The sequence below is a fragment of the Dama dama genome, chromosome 5, assembly GCF_033118175.1.
Source record: "Dama dama isolate Ldn47 chromosome 5, ASM3311817v1, whole genome shotgun sequence".
Lineage (NCBI taxonomy): Eukaryota > Metazoa > Chordata > Mammalia > Artiodactyla > Cervidae > Dama > Dama dama.
In genome coordinates, this window is record NC_083685.1 from 5,229,469 (window position 1) to 5,248,843 (window position 19,375).

General features: G+C 36.4%; 1 protein-coding gene across 2 annotated transcripts in view; it reads left to right on the forward strand.

Moving 5' to 3' along the window:
* Positions 1-19,375, forward strand: part of TTC28 (tetratricopeptide repeat domain 28) — a 575,569-nt gene that overhangs the window by 491 nt on the left and 555,703 nt on the right. For both annotated transcript variants that reach the window (XM_061141642.1, XM_061141643.1), the window contains exon 2: positions 17,333-17,611. In XM_061141642.1, coding sequence (XP_060997625.1) covers positions 17,333-17,611 — 279 coding nt within the window. The remainder of the gene's footprint in view (positions 1-17,332; positions 17,612-19,375) is intronic.

The following is a 19,375-nucleotide window of genomic DNA, read 5'->3' on the forward strand; positions in this document are numbered from 1 at the left end:
GATAGCCCCAGGTAGAATCTGAGGGAGTGAGCTGTCCGTCCTCGGAAAGAAGCAAGTCTGGTCAGAGTGTTACCACAGAGGGGATTTTGGAATGCTTTACATTGATCTCAGCTGGTGGTGTGGTTGGGGTATTTATCCGTCTGAGTGCAGGAAGCTGAGTGAAATGGACTGAAACCGAGTGAAATAGAGGTGTGGCTCCCACTGGGTGGGATGGGATGCCCCCGAGCACCCTGCCCGCAGACAGCCAGGGTTTGGGAATAAACTGGAGCGCTTGATAAAAATACAGGCGTCACGACTCAACCCAGGCCCAGGCGCTCCAAGGCAGAGAAGCTCATTTGAATTTTTAACAAACTCTTAGGTTACTATGGTTCAGAGCTCACCATGGCATCCTGGTATCACTCGCGGTGCTTGGCTCATGGTAGATGGTCAGTAAATATTTGCAGGAAGACTGACTTAGGGAGCTTCCAAAATAGGAGTTCTTGAGGTATTTTCAGGAGCTTTTTGATGTTAAGATCTCTGTCAGATATACTGTATGTGATTTTCCTCAGGTCCCAACTTAACTTTTATGACTGTTTATAAATTCCTTGTTTTCAGTATATTTTAGGCAAAAGCAGGGTATATACATTGCTTAGTATAAGCCATCAACTGTATATACCCTAGTTAGATTGAAATTAATTTCTGAAACTGAATTCTGAATAAAAAAAATACATTTTTTTTTCTCTTCATCATTTGGGAAAGCTAGGCTGATAGGATTTTGTTCTTTTGAGGCAGGTAAATATTTACATTTTCATCAAAGCAAATCTGAATTACTGTTTATTCAGAAAGTTGGCAATCTGCTTAAACCTCTGAGTATTTGTTAATCTTTATGTGATATTGTGAAATTGAGATTTATGTTTAGTTCAGAATCAATGCTGAAGTAGGTTTGAAAGTTATTTGATATTTCTGGGGCTGTTTTTTTCATGTGTTTTGAATTTCAGTAGTTGATTTAATTTTAGTAGTTCTTGTTGATGGATGAAATATGAATGTATAGGAAGACAAAATTTTAGGAATTGAGATGGCATCTGAAGAAGAAAAATTGAAAATTAGGTGCTCTTTTTCTCCCACTGTTTCATTTTTGTAGTTCATGCAGTGTCTTTTAAGGAATTCCTTCTTTTGAGATATAATTGACTTGTAATATTAGTTACAGGTGTACAATATAATGGCTTGATTAGTTACAGGTGTATAACATGATTTGAAATTTATATATTGCAAAGTGATCACATTAAGTTATATCATTACAATTTTTTTCTTGTGAAAAGAGGTTTCAAGATCTGGTCTTTTAACAACTGTCAATTATGCAATACAATGTTATTAACTGTAGTCTCCATGCTGTACATAACGTTCCCATGACTTTTTTTTTTTAAAGTATCTTAAAAAAAACCCAGCTTTTTTGAGTTAGAATTATCTTATAATACGTAGTCTTTTGTGACTGGTTTCTTTCCCTTAGCACAATGTTTTTGAGGTTTATCCATGTTGCATGTGTATCATTTATTGCTGAGTAATATTGAATAGATATACCACATTTTATCTTTTGATGTATTGATAGACATGAGATTCCCCTCCCCCCCACGTTTGGTTATAATAAATAATACTGCTATGAACATTTTTGTACGAGTTTTAGTGAGGATGTAATGTTTTGATTTTTCTTGGGCATACCCCATTTCCTGGGTTATATGGTAACTCTGTATTAATGTTTTGAAGAGCTGAAAATCTGTTTCCTAAGGCGTTGCATCGTTTCACGTTCCCACCAGCAGTGTATGAGAGTTTTACAATCTTGCCAGTACTTGTTACAGTTTGTCTTTTTAACTTAGCCATCTTAGTCGGTGTTAAGTGGTATCTCATTACAATTTTGATTTGCGTTTCCTTGATGACTTCTGATATTGGGTGTGTGTGTCTGTGTGTGCACGTGTTCGTGAGCTTACTGGCCATTTGTATATTTTTGGAGAAATGTCTGTTCAAATCCTTTGTCCATTTCAGGTGTCCAGTTTTTCATTGGGTTATTTGTCTTTTTATTATTGAGTTGCAGGAGTTTTAAATATTCCTATTTGTCTTTTTATTATTGAGTTGTTGGAGTTTAAAAAATTTTGGTTACTAAGTCACATATATGATTTGCAAATGTTTTCTCCCATTCTGTAGGTTGTATTTTCAGTTTTTTGACAATGTCCTTTTTTGCAAAGTTTTGTGATGAAGTCCAGATTATCTATTTTTGCTTTTGTTGCTCATGCTTTTGTTGTCATATCTAAGAATTCATTGCCAAATTCAAGGTTTACCCCTATGCTTTCTTCTAAGAGTTTTATGTTTTTAGCACTTGCATTTAGGTTGTCAATCCATTCTGAGTTGATTTTTGTATATGGTGTAAAGCAGTGGCCCAAATTCATTCTTTTGCATATGGTGATCCAGTTGTCCCAGCATTATGTATTGAAAAGACTCTTCTTCTTCCATTGAATGTTCTTTGCACCCTTACTGAAAATCAGCTGACTATATGTTGGGTTTTATTTCTGGATTCTCAATTTTATTCTATTGTCTATCCTTATGCCAGTACTATGCTATTTGGTTACAGTAGATTTGTATTGATAATAAGCTTGTAATAGGTTTTGAAAGTAAGTGTAAGTCTTGTAACTTCATTCTTTTTAAAAGACTTTTTGACTTTTCTGGGTCCCTTGCATATGGATTTTAGGATCAACTTATCAATTTCTGCCCAAGAGTAGCTGGAGTTTTTATAGAGATTGTGTTTAATCTGTTCTTTCAATAATGTTTTGTAGTTTTCAGGCCCAAGTCTTAAACTTCTTCCAAAAATTTATTCCTGAGTGTTTATGTTATTGTATTAGTTGCTGTTGTACATGGAACTGTTTTCAACATTTCCTTCTTCCTTTTTTTTTAAAAATAGTTTTTATTTATTATCGGCTGTGCTGGGTCTTCCTTGCTGCATGGGCTTTCTCTAGTTGCAATTCGTGGGGTTCTCATTGCAGTGGCTTTTTTGTTGCAGAGCACAGGCTCAGTAGTTGTGGCACATGGGCTTAGTTGTCCATCAGTATGTGGAATCTTTCCCGACTGGGGATCGAACCTGTGTCCCCTGCATTGGCAGGCAGATGCTTTACCACTGAGCCACCAGGGAAGCCCTCAACATTTCGTTTCACGTCATTGTTCATCACTAGTTCATTGCTAGTGTATAGTAGAAACACAGTTGAGTGTTGGATATGTCCTTTTAAACATTTATGTTTAATTGGAGGATGCCTGTTTTACAGTGTTGTGTTAGTGTCTGCTGTCCAGCGCTGTGCATTAGCTGTGAGTGCATGTGCATCCCCCCTTTGGACCTCTCTCTCACCCCTCACATGTTATCTGTCAACCTCATCGTTTAGTGGCAGTCTCGTCAAGTTTTCTGTTTCAGATCATTTCTCCAAAATGCTAAGGAAGAAAGGTCTTTGAAAGCTCAAGTATGGATACAGATGTAGGTTCATATCTCCAGGTTTTGGCTCTGCTACATACTAGTTGAGTTTTTGACACATCTTAACTGTTACTACATCTCAGTGTTCTCATATACGTAATGGGACAGTGATATCCACCTCATAGAATTACTAGTAAGAGAGAACGTAGGTAGATATTCAGAACAATGCCTTGCGTGTGGTAGGGATTTGGTACTTGTTGTTTATCTTCTTTTGCTAATTAACTCTATTTAAAAGCAAGCCCCAAGGCAAACAAAACTGCCAAACTAAAAAAAAAACAAACAAACCTCTTTTCCCCAAAAATACACAAACACAACCCCCACAAATAAACAAACCTAAAACACAGACAAGACAAAAAAAAAAAAAAAAAATGAAACAACCAAACCACAAAAACCCACAAAGAAAAAACCACAGACAAAAACCTCAAACCTCTTCCTGTCCCCATCACTTTTCTGTGACCCAAGAAATCCCTGTGAGTGCTTGAGGAACAGTGAAGGACAAAGTCTCCCACACCACACAGTTGTATTATAGAAGGCTGCTAAATCTAGGCTGTGTGTATGATACTTGATAGTGTATTTGTATGTATTATTAAAAATAAAAGTGTAACTGAAAGCTGTTTTTCTTCCACAGTTCTTATTAATGTGCTCTTCTTTTACTATTTATTTTTCCTAAAATCAGAAGCAGTGCTTTTTCATTAAGTTTGATGGTAACAATTCTTACTTCTTTAGAGTGGTTGCTATTTTAGAAAAACTCTTTGAGACAGAACCTGGTGTTTAAACTTAAACTTAATAGTACTTTTATTTTGAGGTTTCTTTAGTAGCTAGGGTAGATTGCTGTTTTCTGTAGGAGGAAATCAGAAGCAACAATATAATGGAGATATGGTGCTTGGAACAAATCATGTTAACTGAATGTGTATTTCCTATGAACCAAATAAAATAATTGCTTATATTGTAAATATGGTGGCTTCCCTGATGGCTCAGATGGTAAAGTGTCCGCCTACAATGCGGGAGACCCGGATTCAATCCCTGGGACGGGAAGATCTCCTGGAGAAGGAAATGGGCAATCCACTCCAGTATTCTTGCCTGGAAAATCCCATGGACAGAGGGGACTGGTAGGCTACAGTCCATGAGGTCGCAAAGAGTCGGACACGACTGAGCTACTTCACTGACTGACTGATTGTAAATATTAGTTAAACAAAAACTTATCTTCAAGATCACAATTAAATTTATAGCCCGCACATCCTCAAACTGATAACTCATAGATATTTCTATAAAAAATTTAAATCATAGTGTTTTTATTTAAAAAAAAAAAAACTTTTGGACTTTCCTCAGGGTCAGTGGCTGAGTCCACACTTCCACTGCAGGGGACACAGGTTCAACCCCTGGTCAGGGAAGATCCTGCATGTGGTGTGGTATGACCAAAACAAAATTAAACCCTTTTATTATTACAAAAACTGCATGTTTGCATTGTATGAAATTAGAAAATATTAGACAAGCAAAAATACCGCCCTCATAATGTTGCCAAAATAGTGATTACTATTAATATTTTAATGCATAACTTTCTGGAACTTTTTCTGTATATCTGTTTTTTTTTTTTTTGACTGCATGACTTGTGGGATATTGAGATCAGAGACTAATTCATTTTATTGGACATCAAAGTAGTACTGGGAGATTGGAGCATCCCTGGTGGCTCAGATGATAAAGAATCTGCCTGCAATGTGGGAGATCTGAGTTCAGTCCTGGTGTTGGGAAGATCCCTTGGAGGAGGGCATGACAACCTACTCCAGTATTCTTGCCTAGAGAATCCCCATGGACAGAAGAGCCTGGTGGGCTACAGTCCACAGCGTTGCAAAGAGTCGGACACAACTGAGCGACTATGCACACACATACACACTGGGAGGTTGAGAAAGCAGTAAGAGTAACTGGAGAGAAGAACCGTAAAAGTGGGGAGGCAGGTGGTCTTTAAGGGCTCTAATTGCCCTTACTGCGACTACTACCAAAAACCTCTTTTCATCTCCAGACTATATTACCTCTAGGAGAGGAAATTTCAGTCTGAAGAATATGCAGTATTTAATAATTAATAGTGTGACGTTAACTTGCAGTATTCTGAAATGTGAGTTGTTGAGATTCTAGTTGACAAATAATGATCATGTTGTGGATAAAGAACAGATTGCTAAGAAATAGCAGGTGGTCTCAGTAACGCAGGAAACCTGACTCTGTGTTGTGGTTTTGCAAGAGTGAAAAAAAGTTTAGCTGTGACTGTTACATAAGGGAAGGAATCTTACTGTATACAGTTTCCCTTTTCATGATTGTATATATGACATTTCCATGCTATGACTGCCTAAGTTTGCCATAGTGGAAGTTAAAAAAATTGCCGTAGTAGTGTTTCTATTAACGTGGACTTAATTTCAGAAGATGGTAGGGAATTTTTAAAATCAGTATTCTTTTCACTTGCAGAAATGCATAAAAAATGTCACTTTGATGAAGATGGAACTTCCTAAGATTATTATTTCCCTCTGTCATCATAAAAGGAAAATCAGAAAACTTGATGCTTATATTTTGCCAAATCATGCATTGGTGTTCATTTTTAGATAATAGGCACAAGAAAAATAGTTTTTGAAGATGAGAAGAAGAAAGTAAGAATAGGTTAGAAGAAAAAACATATTGAAAAAGAGTCAACCAAATAAACAGAAAGTAGAAGCAAACAGAGATGAGAGAAGAGGGTAATTACTAGATTTAAAGGACAATATTCTAAAAATTGTGAAAGTTGCTCAGTTGTGTCCAATTCTTTGCGACCCCATGGATATACAGTCCATGGAATTCTCCAGGCCAGAATACTGGAGTTGGGTAGCCGTTCCCTTCTCCAAGGGACCTTCCCACACAGGGATGGAACCCAGGTCTCCCACATTGCAGGGGGGTTCTTTACCAGCTGAGCCGCCAGGGAATCCCAAGAGTACTGGAGTGGGGAGCCTGTCCCTTCTCCAGCGATCTTCCCGACCCAGGAATTGAAGCAGGGTCTCCTGCATTGCAGGCAGATTCTTTACCAGCTGAGCTTAAAAAAAAAAAAAATAAAAAAATAATATCCCTGGTGGCTTAGTTGGTAAAGAGTCTGCCTGCAATGTGGGAGACCTGGGTTTGATCCCTGGGTCGGGAAGACCCCCTGGAGAGGGAAATGGCAACCCATTCTAGTATTCTTGCTTGGGGAATTCCATGGATAGAGGAGCCTGGTATGCTACAGTCCATGAAGTCACAAAGAGTTGGACATGACTGGGTGACTCACTTTCACTTTACATTCCAAAAGTTACTGGGATCTCTGTTTGAGGCTTGCAGGACCTTAGTTCCCAGACCAGGGATTGAACCCGTGCCACCTGCAGTGGAAATGGAATCCTAACCACTGGATTGCCAGGGAATTCCCAAGACAGTTTTGAAAAAGAACAAACTTAGAGGTCTCACTCTTCCCAGTTTCAAAATTTGTAAAGTGAGAGTAATCAAGACAGTGTGTTACTAGCATAAGAATAGCATAAGTCTATGGAATTGAGAGTCTGGAAATAAATCCTCACATGTATAGTCAACTGATTCTCAACAGTATGTGAAGACCATTCAAAGTGGGCAGAATAATCTTTTTAGTGAAAGTTGCTGGACAGCAGACAACTGGATATCCACATACAAAAGGATGAATTTGGACCCCTATCTCACACCATACACAAAAATTAACTCAAAATATATTGAAGACCTAAATGTAAGAGCCAAAACAATACAATTCTTATCAGAAAGCACAGGTCTATACGTGATAACATTTTAAATGGAAGCATGTTAACCTTTATATATTTATGAGATTATTATGCCAAGTTATAGCACAGAGGACGCCATCAACTTTGTAAGACTTACCCTGTGACCTTCGTCTTCTAAGAGTTTGCTGCTGCTAAGTTGCTTCAGTCGTGTCCAACTCCGTGCAACCCCAGAAGGCCTCAGCCCACCAGGCTCCTCTGTCCCTGGGGTTCTCCAGGCAAGAATACTGGAGTGGGTTGCCATTGCCTTCTCTATGAGCTTAGTTTCCTGAAATTTAGCTAGTATAGTTTGATACTGGAGAGTATATATTTAATAAGGCTAAGCACTTAGGTTGAAACACTACTTTTTATTTTGGAGTGAATTTGTTGTTGGTAAGTTGTGCCCGACTCTTTGTGACCCCATGGACTGCAACTTGTACCTCCCGGAGTTTGCTCAAATTCATGTCCGTTGAGTTGGTGATGCCATCCCACCATCTCATCCTCTGTTGGCTCCTCCTTCTCCTGCCTTCCGTCCTTTCCAGCATAAGGGTCTTTTCCAATGAGTTGGCTCTTCGCGTTATGTGGCCAAGTATTGGAGCTTCAATATCAGTCCTTCCAATGAGTATTCAGTGTTGATTTCCTTTAGGATTGACTGGTTTGATTTGGTCATTCTCATTTCTGTCTCAGAAATTTTCATGTTACTAATATGATTTTGGAATTCAGGCACCTTTATTGGACGTTTGACCTTGTGTATAGTTTCTTGTCCTTGGGAAAAGTGTACTATGGGGATTGCACAATTTCCTGAGAGAGTACGAAAAACAGTCACAAATGCTTTTGTTCTGTATGCAATATTTTGTGTAGAGTGCTGTCTTGAATCTTTTAGTTTATGCAGAAATGGGATTTTTGAAAGTTGCTCCGCTGTCAAGTAATGCTCTTGTTAAATTACTTCCTAATCTCTATGAAGATTTATGAGGACTATTTATAAAAATCGTTCTGGAAATTGGTCATAAATTCAAAATATACTTCATAAAAAGTAAAATTTTCATTAGGTATATTTGGAAGAGTCATGTAAATTATAAAATACTGTATGTTGGCAGTGTTCCTTCCATTAAGTATAGGGTCTGTTGATTTCAGATTTTAATCACTAACATTTTGTGTTTACTATGTTTTAGGCACTGTTCTAAGTCCTTTACATAAGTTAACTCATTTGATTCTCACAACTATCTTATGAGATAGTTATTATACCTCTTTTTGCACAAAAGAAAACTGAGGTACTGCAAGGTTACTAAGTAGTATCCTGTTCAAGTTCCACAGTTAGGAAGCTGATTTACCCTGAAATCTAAGTTAGTAGTTAGGCTCTGGAGTTTACTTTCTTAACCATTGCACTAGACTGATTTGAATGATCATTAAGCAAATAATAATCCATATAACTATCTTTTGCTATGGAATGTTAGACTTACTGCTGGACAGTAATATAGGAATGCCCCTGGATATTTTGTAAACATCTAGTTTTCATTTTGGGGTTTAAGGTTATGTTGGCACAGTATTCTGAAATTTGAGTCTTTATAATGATGATAGAGCAAAAGGATGAGTACTTGAAACTGAGTGTATTATTTCATTTTATTATCTCAACTTTATTAATCAAAATATAAAATTAACTGCAGGGTAAGCAGTTTATTTTTAAGTATTTAAAGTTATAAAACTGTTATTAAACTAATACTTAATGCAGTATCTGACATAAATGTTTCTTGAATGAATACTGGGAATTAAACCAGATAATGAAGAAAAGTATCAAACAAAATGAGGATATATAAAAATATTAGTTTTTAAGATAGTAAAGGAATGATTATAATTTCAGATGCATCTCTGAAATAGAAGAATTGTAAAATCATTGCTTATATCTTCCTTTCTTATTAATGAAGGGAATCAGTCTTTATAATGCAAATTAAAAGTTGTTAACTAAAAATAAAAGATAATTAACACTATAAGTAATTTATTGATTCAAAATTTTAGTCCAAGGACAGATTTGAAAAATAAAAATACAGTTTTAGTTTCCTGAAAGAAGTTTTTGGTTGGTTAAAAAATGGATTCCAGAAATTTATTCTTCATTTGAATTTCCTGTGTGGGTAAAATGTAGATATCTACTTAATAAATATTAATTTTTGAGCTTATTCCTTTTTCTTTAATTAAAGAGTTGGTATAGTTAAATGTCTCAAACAGTTTTACACTGTTCTCTCTCTCTCTGCATACCTGTACATATATATTTGACTGTACCATGCAACTTACGGGGTGTTATTTCCCTGATGCAAGAATTGAACCCAGGGCCTCAGCAGCGAGTATAGAGTCCTAACCACTGGACTACCAGGGTATTCCCTACTCTTCTGCTTTAGAGTGCATATTTATTTCTAGTTGAAGTTGGAGGAGTTAGATTTAGTTTGTTTAATACTAGTTGAATTTTTTTCAAAATGTAGTTGGTTTGCCATGATTGTCATAACATTAAAAAAAAGAATTATTTGTTTGGTTGCACTGGGTCTTAACTGTGGCATGTGGAATCTGGTTTCCTGACCAGGGAATGAACTCAGGGCCTCTGTATTAGGAACACAGTCTTAGCCACTGGACTACCAGGGAAGTCTCTGTCATAGTATTTGGATTGATCAGAGAAAGTTGTGAAAGTGAGTTTGTATCAATTTGGCTCAAACATTAAAAAAAAAGTTTCTTCTTGTGTAGTATTTTATCACTTTTTGTGTATAGTTACTTTAAATGCAGCAGTATTTTAACATTAACTTTTAAAAATACTCTCCTGGAGGTGTCATTTCCTTTAGATGAAATCTCCAGGTTTCAAGATGAGATGCTTAAGTACTTTGTCTCCTGAGAGTGCACTGTGAAAAGATTGCTGTACCAAAGCATGGCTATTTTTAATAGAAGCAATTAGACCTTTGCAATATTGGAGTATCTCTTCTTTTCATCAGGTGCACATCAAAAGAACCAGGACCAAGTGCATTAGGCATCCTATGACTATTGCAAAGGGTGAAAGTTTATGAATTCCAAAAGGGGTGGATCTAAGATTTAGAAGGACCAATGACAATGCTTTTGGTTAAGGTATTTGGAGAGCCTCTACAAATTTTTCCAATCTTAATAATGCCATTTGGGCATTTGACTAAACCAGAGGATTGAGGGTGGTAAACACAGTAAAAGTGTTGTAAAACCAGCCAAACTACTCAGGCTTGTTGAAGGAGGTGGCCATAGAATGTGTTCTTGATCACTGTGAAGTTTGAGAAGCATTCTTTTGGTAGGGATAATTTTTTTCCTAAAGGACTTTTCAGCCACAAAAGAGGCAGTAGCCTGTCTGTAAGGGAAGGCTTCCATCCAGTGTGATAACATACAAACCATGACTAAAACATATTTATATTCATGAGACAGAAGAAGTTGTATGATATGCATTTTGTCAGACCTCAAGTGGTCCATTGGGCAGTTTAAAATGTCTGAGAGCAGTACTAACAGGCCTCCCTGGGTTGTTCTTCAGATAAATGAGACAAGTGAGGTAGGCACTTTTTGTGGCCTTGTTATTGTTTTCTCACCAATATTGATTCATGAAGGCTATCATTTTGTTAGTAGACCAGTGGCTTATTGCAGGTACGATGGTGAGGATTGAGAATTTGAGAGTCTCTGGTAGGGCTGGGTTGTTATTTGGTCCAAACCAGAGCTTTCTCTTTTTATCAAGTCAACAATTGTTGAGTTTCCAATCCTGTTTTTGTTTTTTTCTGAGGCCACTGTTGGGCTTCTTTAGCCAGTTTTCCTAAGTTATCATTTAGGGAAATATCCCCTTCGACCATGACAGAGGTTTGGCGATTGTTGGTTCCTTTAAGGGTAGCATTCCTTGCAGAGATGTCAGCAAGGTGATTTCCCTTAGCTTCCAGAGAGTCAAGTTTAGAATGCCCTGGAATTTTAATAGCTAAAGTGGCAGGTAAAAGTATTGCATCCAATAATTCCTGAACATAGGGGCCATTTTAAGTTTAATTTACACTAGAAGTAAGAAAGCCATGTTCCTCCCACAACATTTCAAAATCATGAGCTATCTAAAGCATATCTACTTTTAATATAAATATTGGCAGTTTTGTCATTGGCTAAAATACTCAGTTCAGTTGCTCAGTTGTGTCTGACTCTTTGTGACCCCATGGACTGCAGCACACCAGGCCTCCCTGTCCATCATCAACTCCCAGAGCTTACCTGAACTCATGTCCATAGAGTTGGTGATGCCACCCAACCATCTCATTCTCTGTCATCCCCTTCTCCTCGTGCCTTCAATCTTTCCCAGCATCAGGGTCTTTTCCAATGAGTCAGTTCTTTGAATCAGGTGGCCAAAGTATTGGAGTTTCAGCTTCAGTGTCAGTCCTTCAATGAATATTCAGGACTGATTTCCTTTAGGATGGACTGGTTTGATCTCCTTGCAGTCCAAGGGACTCTCAAGAGTCTTCTCCAACACTACAGTTCAAAAATCATCAATTCTTCAGCCTTCAGCTTTCCTTATAGTCCAACTCTCACATCCATACACGACTACTGGGAAAACCAGTAGTCCTTTGACCTTTGTTGGCAAAGTAATGTCTCTGTTTTTTAATATGCTGTCTAGGTTGGTCATAGCTTTTCTTCCAAGGAGCAAGCTAAAATATTGGCGTGCCTCATTTTACTGTGCTTCATTTTATTGCACTTTGCAGATGCTGCATTTTTTTTTTTTTTCTTTTTTACAAATGGAAGGTTTGTGGCAACTGCTTTGAGCAAGTTTATTGGTGGCATTCTCCCCCTCCTCCCCTCCTGCCCACTTCATATTTGCTCACTTCATATCTCTGTGTCACATTTTGGTAATCCTCACAATATTTCAAAAAATTTTTTATTTCATTTGTTATGGTTATCTGTGATGCTAGTATTGTGGTTGTTTTGGGGCACAGTTAATTGTACCCGTATAAGATGCCAGACTTAATTGGTAAATGTTGTATGTGTCCTAACTGCAATGCAGACGATCTCTGGGTCAGGAAGATCCCCTGGAGAAGGAAATGGCTACCCACTTCAGTATTATTGCCTGGAGAATGCCATGGACAGAGGCTCCTGGCAGTCTGCAGTCCGTGGTGGCACAAAGAGTCAGACAGGACTGAGTGACTAATACTGCACCACCATTGGATGAATGGATTTTTTATAATTCTAGCTGTTGTATTTTGTGGACCTGTTATTTTTGTTTTTCTGTGAGGCACATATATTGGATGTGGGAGGTAAAGGAGAATCTGCTGCTTCTGTCACTCCCTTTATAGCCATCGCTGTCTTGTTTCTTGTAACTCAAGTTAGATTTTGGTCTCTTGCTCCACTGCAGAAAACTAACCTGAGGAGATGGGGCAGGAGGAAAGCCCCTACCGACAGATCTGCTGGGTTTTGAGGAGTGTTTTTCTTTCTTCCCCTTGAAGAGGAGAAAACTTTTTTCACTGGTACATTTAAAGCTCTTCAACTATAGAGAGTCACCAGTTTTGGACAAGTGCAACACAGAATGCTCAGAGGACCTGAGCTTTTAAACTTTGGAGGTCTAAGCTTTACTGTTGGCCACTGCTAAGTCTGTCTGGTATTTCAAAGGAATACTGGGCACTGCAAATAGACACTGAAGGGGGAAACTTATTAAACCTGTGGGGGAGAAAAGTGCTACTCTAATGAACAGGCAAATGATAAGGAAGTGAAACAGCCTCATTACTGACATGGAGAAAGTTGTAGGGGTCTGGATAGGAGATCAAACCAGCCACAACATTCCTGTAAGCCAAAGTCTAATCTGCAGTAAGGCCCTAATTCTCTTTACTTCTGTGAAGGCTGAGAGAGGCGAGGAAGCTGCAGAGGAAAAAAATTGAAGTTTTTAGAGGTTGGTTTATGAGGTTTAAGGAAAGAAGCTGTTTCCATAACAGGAAGGTGGAATATGAGACAGCAAGTGGTGACATAGAAGCCAGTTTTCCAGAAGACCTCACTAAGGTAATTAATGAAGGTGGCTACACTAGACAACAGATTTTCAGTGTAGATGAAACAGCCTTCTGTTGGAAGAAGATGCCATCTAGGACTTTCATAGCTACAGAGGAGAAGTCAGTGTCTGACTTTGAAACTTCAGAGAACAGGCTGACCCCTATTAGGGCTATTGCAGCTAGTAAGTTTAAGTTGAAGCCAATGCTATTTACTATTCAAGAAAGCCTAGGGTCCTTAGGAATTATGCTATACCTATCTACCTGGATGACAGTACATCTGTTGACAACATGGTTTACTGACTGTTTGAAGCCCACTGTTGAAATCTATTGCTCAGAAGAAAAGATTCCTTTCAAAATAGTACTGCTCATTGACAATGTACCTGTTCACCCAAGAGCTCTGCTCATACAAATGATGCTATTATGAATATCCTGGTATATATAGCTTTGTTTACATAGGTTAATGTATCTGAAGTTTAATTTACTAGAAGTAGGAAAAACTTCTAGAATTTGAAGGGTGTGTATCTTTTACATTTTTTTTTTTTTTAGATATTCCTAAATTGTTCTATGATTATACCAGCTTGCACTTCCACCAACAATGTATGTGTGGGACTTTTTCTTTATTCTCTTACCATTAAAATGTATTTTTTTCCCCCATTAGTAGGAGAGGTGAAAAGTGATATTTCATGGTTTGATTTTCTTTTAAAATGATTGAAGCCACACATTTAAAAATATGATTAAAAGCCATATAAATTTCCTTTCTCATGATCTGCCTGTACATATTCTTTGCTTTTTCCACTGGATTTTTTTTTTTCTAATTTATTTGTAGATTTTTATATTGTAAGGGCTTCCCTGATAGCTCAGTTGGTAAAGAATACACCTGGAGTGCAGGAGACCCCGGTTTGATTCGTTGGTCAGGTAGATCCCCTGGAGAAGGGAAAGGCTACCCACTCCAGTATTCTGGCCTGGAGAATTCCATGGATTGTATAGTCCATGGGGTTGCAAAGAGTCAGACATGACTGAGCAACTTTTACTTTTCTTTCACTATATAGTAAGCAAATTAGCTTTTTATCATGTATTACAAATAGCTTTTTTTTTAAACTTACTTGACTCATCTTTTTACTTTTTTAAAAATAAGTTTTTCCAAGCAGATATTTACACCTGATAAGCATTTTTTATATCATTTGAATAGTCAAAATTTATAATAGGACTGGAGCTATGTTAAGTAATTGTATGTGGCTGAATAGTCTGAGTCAGTTTGGTCCATATGTTACTGACACTTCTATCCTTTTAAGATGAGTCTGTCAGAGGGTCAGAAGAAAACAGCAATGTTAACAGATGTTGACATTCATAAACTATACCTATATGAAATATATGAGGAAAGAAAGAATATCAGAGGAATTAAGTGGTATTTCAAAACTTTGCTTTTTTTTGGTCTCCTTGAATAGTACTGTATATTCACCTTAGTAGTCTATGAATTTAATATGGCCATTTATTCCAGGTACTATATAATCTGAGAAATACATGCAAACCTTTTTAGTTTTTTTTTTTCAAACCTTTAAAAAAAAAATCTCTCTGTATTGCCAAGTTTATCAATTGCAGAGAAGATAGAGAAGGACAAAGGAAATTATATCTCTCTTAAAAAATCGTACACAAAAATTGCCATTTCTTAGCCTCCTAAGGACCACATTGTAACCAGCTGAGTAGACGCAGACATATTTTGACAAATTAGATGCTTCTATGGACACCTACTAGAGTGTATTTTTCTCTTACATTTGTGGGCATTTTGTGATGATGATGGTGTTGGAGAACTCTAGTATTTATAATCTTTCTGCACTAGCACTTTTTCATGATGTTTTTCTTTGCTCTCAGAGGCATTATTTAATAGTTTACATCAGTGGTTCGAGCATTTTCTCGTCCAGCTAGGTACTCCATCAAAAAGATACTTTGATCTTATTATGTATAATAGCTATCTCCTCTATCAGATTTACAGTGTGTGAAATAACTCTTAGCAGGCTTCCCTGATAGCTCAGGTGGTAAAGAATCTGCCTGCAATGCAGGAGACCCTGGTTTGATTCCTGGCTTGGGAAGATTTGCTGGAGAAGGGACAGGCTACCTACTTCAGTATTCTTGGGCTTCCCTTGTGGCTCAGCTGGTAAAGAATCCATCTGCAATGCAGTAGACCTGGGTTTGATCCCTGGTTTGGAAAGATCCCCTGGAGAAGGGAAAGGCCACTCACTCCAGTGTTCTGGCCTGGAGGATTCCATGCACTGTCTAAGTGTCTTCCACTAAAGAAGAAACTTATTTTAACGTTGTTCATCCCAGTCTCCAGAGGACCTAGGGGTTCCTTGGAACATGTTTTGGAAAATGTTACTTTGTATTACTGTATATGGAGATAATAGAATGCAGACTCTTTTCTTAATTTGATTCTTATCTATTTTGAAGTAGAACCAAATTACCCTGAGAAGCAAGGAACGCTGTAATAGTAGGATTGTCTTTTTCACTTTTAGGCCACATATGAACCTAACAAATTTTACTTCTATTACTGTTACTGCTATTTTTATGTTGTACCCCTGAATTTTCAAATGTTGAATTTGTTCTATAATTTATGGATAGTACTGCCCTTAAGTAGAGTCATGATGATGACTGTTTCCCAAAATGAAATATCGTATACATTGTTAAATGTCTTATATTGATCCATTAGTTTGGTGTGGCTGAAATCATTAAAAAATTAATCAAGACTCTTCAGGAAAATCCTGGTCATTTGCTCAATGTTCCATAGTCCATTCACTTTCAAGCAATATGTTTCATGATCATAATTAAAAAAACACAAACAGAACCCCAACCAGAGTATACATTATTGGCTACTTCTATGTTAGTATGAGGAATTTGAGGGATATAATTTAGACACTGATGTTTGAAATTTCTAGGAAATTTTAAATTGTCCTAGAAAGCTAGGATATGATACCCCATGAGTAGAGGAAAAAATTTGATTGCCTGTGTGGGAGATTGGCTTCGTCTTCTTCCTCTCTGTGGAGTCTGTTCTTTTTTAATGCAACTACCTCAGTGAGGAGTCTGTTACTTTTGTACCTGTTGTATCTGTTACCTATTAGATCTGTCCACTTTTGAATGGAGGGACTGGACTGAGTCTTAAAGGAAGACTTGGGGAAGGAAATTAAATTTTTTGTTTTAATATCACTTAGGGCACGCCTACTTGAAATTGCGAACTGTTTCTCTTGACACTGCTGTCTTAAGCATCTATCCTTGGGATTCTAATGCAGTTTCTAATTTTCCTTTTTTAAAAATGAATAACATTTGACTCATTTATTCCCTTTTGTTTTAAGGTCACTGCTATAAAGTCATAGAAAACAGTGATTTGGAAAAATCAACGTCAGAGACAGGGTTTAAATTGCCAAGATACAATTTACAGCAGTTTTTTTTTTTTTTTTCCTTTTTGATGATCTCCCAAAACTGATGTTTGTCTTTGAAATTTCATGGTGGTAGGCAAATTATAGTTACCAAATTTGCCAGTCTAAAAAGATTCCTTGGTACATGAAAATTTATTTTTTAAAAGGTTATTATTTTTTTAAATTTAAGACTTACATGTGCTCATTGCGTCACATTGGGTTAAAAGAAAATTTTAAGAAAATAACTCATAATCTTGTATCCAAAGATAACTTAGCATAGTTGATACTTTGATCTTGTTCCTTTTGTTAATTTCATAAATGCAGCCATCTTAACATAATTGAGATCATGTTGTCTGCATTGGTTTGCATTTTGTTTTTTTCTTAGTATAACTTTAAATTGCCAAGGAAAAGCCTGATTATTTTTTGCATTATTCGTTCATTCATTCTCTGAAACAAAAAATATATGCATATATAAATATGTATGTTTGTAACTATATGTGTATATATGAACACACATACATATGTATTTAAGGTACTATGTTTGCTGCTTCTTGGAAAGTGTGTTGTCTTTCTGGGCACAAAAGTTAACTGTAATATAAAGCAGACTATGAAGAATGTCCATATTCTTTTGAAATTTCAACAAGGAACCTCTCTGGATTAACTGAACTTTATCTCACAGAGTTTCTTTATTTGTAGATTCCTCTCTTTGGTGCTAAGACTATTGGCCGGAGAAGTCCTGATGGACCAGTGCTGAGCAAAGCTGAATTTGTTGAGAAAGTTCGTCAGAGTAATCAGGCCTGTCATGATGGAGATTTCCACACAGCTATTGTTCTGTACAATGAAGCCCTGGCTGTTGACCCTCAGAACTGTATCTTGTACAGCAATAGATCTGCAGCCTATATGAAAATCCAGCAGTATGACAAGGCACTGGACGATGCAATCAAAGCTCGACTTCTCAATCCCAAGTGGCCAAAGGTAGAAATTTCCTCTGCTTTCACAGAACCTTTTGTGCTGTCTTATTTTAATGTAACATTTTATTGACTGAGTACAGTTATTAATATTTTAATATTCTGTACTTCAGCAAGATGTGGAATTGGCTTCATTGAGCTGGAACACTAGTGAATGCCTTCCTTTTTTATACTTTGGAAGTTTGCTTTCCGTGTCTAATTCTTTTCCTTTGTGTTTGAGATATACATTGTTGTTTTTTACTCCAGCTTACCTTCTTGATAGGATGCATTCTAGTTATTTATCTAGGTTTTGGATATCTCTTTTTTGCACTGATATTTCAGATGGAGTATTATGATCGTGTTTCTGCAGTTTAAAATAATTTTATTTTCTAACAACAACTGCTTGTTTTCAGAATGGTGGTTGATCAGAGAAGCTTTTTCTCCCTAATAAATCAGGATAATTATCTATATTCCCTTGAATAGTTTAAGGCTTGAGTTGTTATCTTTATTTGGTATATACTTTATTTTCATTGTGCCTGTTCACCTTCTAACATCCAGTTTTAGAAATGCTTTCTTAAGATATGATCAAAGAGTTTGAGATTTTTTTTTTAATTGAACTACAAACTCATTTCATTCTATTTTTGGCTTTCTGTTGGACTAACAAATGTTAGTGAAAATTTCCCAGAAATTTAAAAACGATTCTTACTATCTTATTAGTGATATGTCATAGTCATGTTGCTTTCTCCTTTAATTCTGGTAGGTATTTTTGGCCTCAGTCAGTGGAATTTCTAGCAATGCTGCTACCTTATAAGTTGTTTAGGATTCTGTAATTCCCTAAAGGATTTCTTTTACAACTATAATCACTGTAAATGAAACCAGATCTGTTTTTAAAAAAATGTTATGTGTCACTGCTTGGGAGTTAGATTGCTGTTTTCAAAGGACAGACCTAGGTTCAAATTCCTTCACTTCTATTAATGACAATATGGCTTTAGATAAGTCTCTTAACATCTCTGGGGTTAAGATAAATGGAATGATAGTACCTATCTTGTAAGGTTATTTAAGAGTTAGAGATTATTTGTTACTTGTACATACTTGGTGTTTCGTGTTTAACAGCTATGATTGTGCATTTTTATTAAATGTTCAAATTAGTTATTCTAGCAAACCTTGGTCTGTATCCTCTCTTTTTCTTTCTTTCTTCTTTTTTAAAAGCCTGTGATGATACAGTGAGCCCAATAAATATAGAGAGCTTAAATTTTAGATTAAGTGTCTTCATTCCTTCTTTATTGAGGTCTAGTTATTTTGTGTTCTTATTATTTGTGAATAGCTTCAAACTTTTATCTTTTCCCTTTTTCTATGTCATTTCCACTTTCTCATGTCCACTTCTTATGCTTTTGCACAGAAAATGGCTGGAAGGTGCACTGTTATGATTATAGATGAGAAATCAACTTTTTAAGATAATTTCTCTCAATTTTAGTCTCTGATTTTTTTCTCTTATGATAAGTAAGTTTATTGTATATTTAAAATTTGCATTAATGTTTCAACTCCATATTTGGCTTTAAGCAACAAGATTTAGAATTATATAAAATATAAATTAGGGTTTGTTACTGAAGTCATGAAAGGGTCTTTCTATATAATATGATTCATAATAAAATTAACTTGTGAAGAAATTTCTACTGCATAAAAGTTTCCTTTGATAAAAACTTGCTTTTATACTTTTCTAGGAATATACTCATTATATAAAAGAAGATTCATTTTTACTCCCTTGTAAAGACATGTCTGGTAAATTTTTATC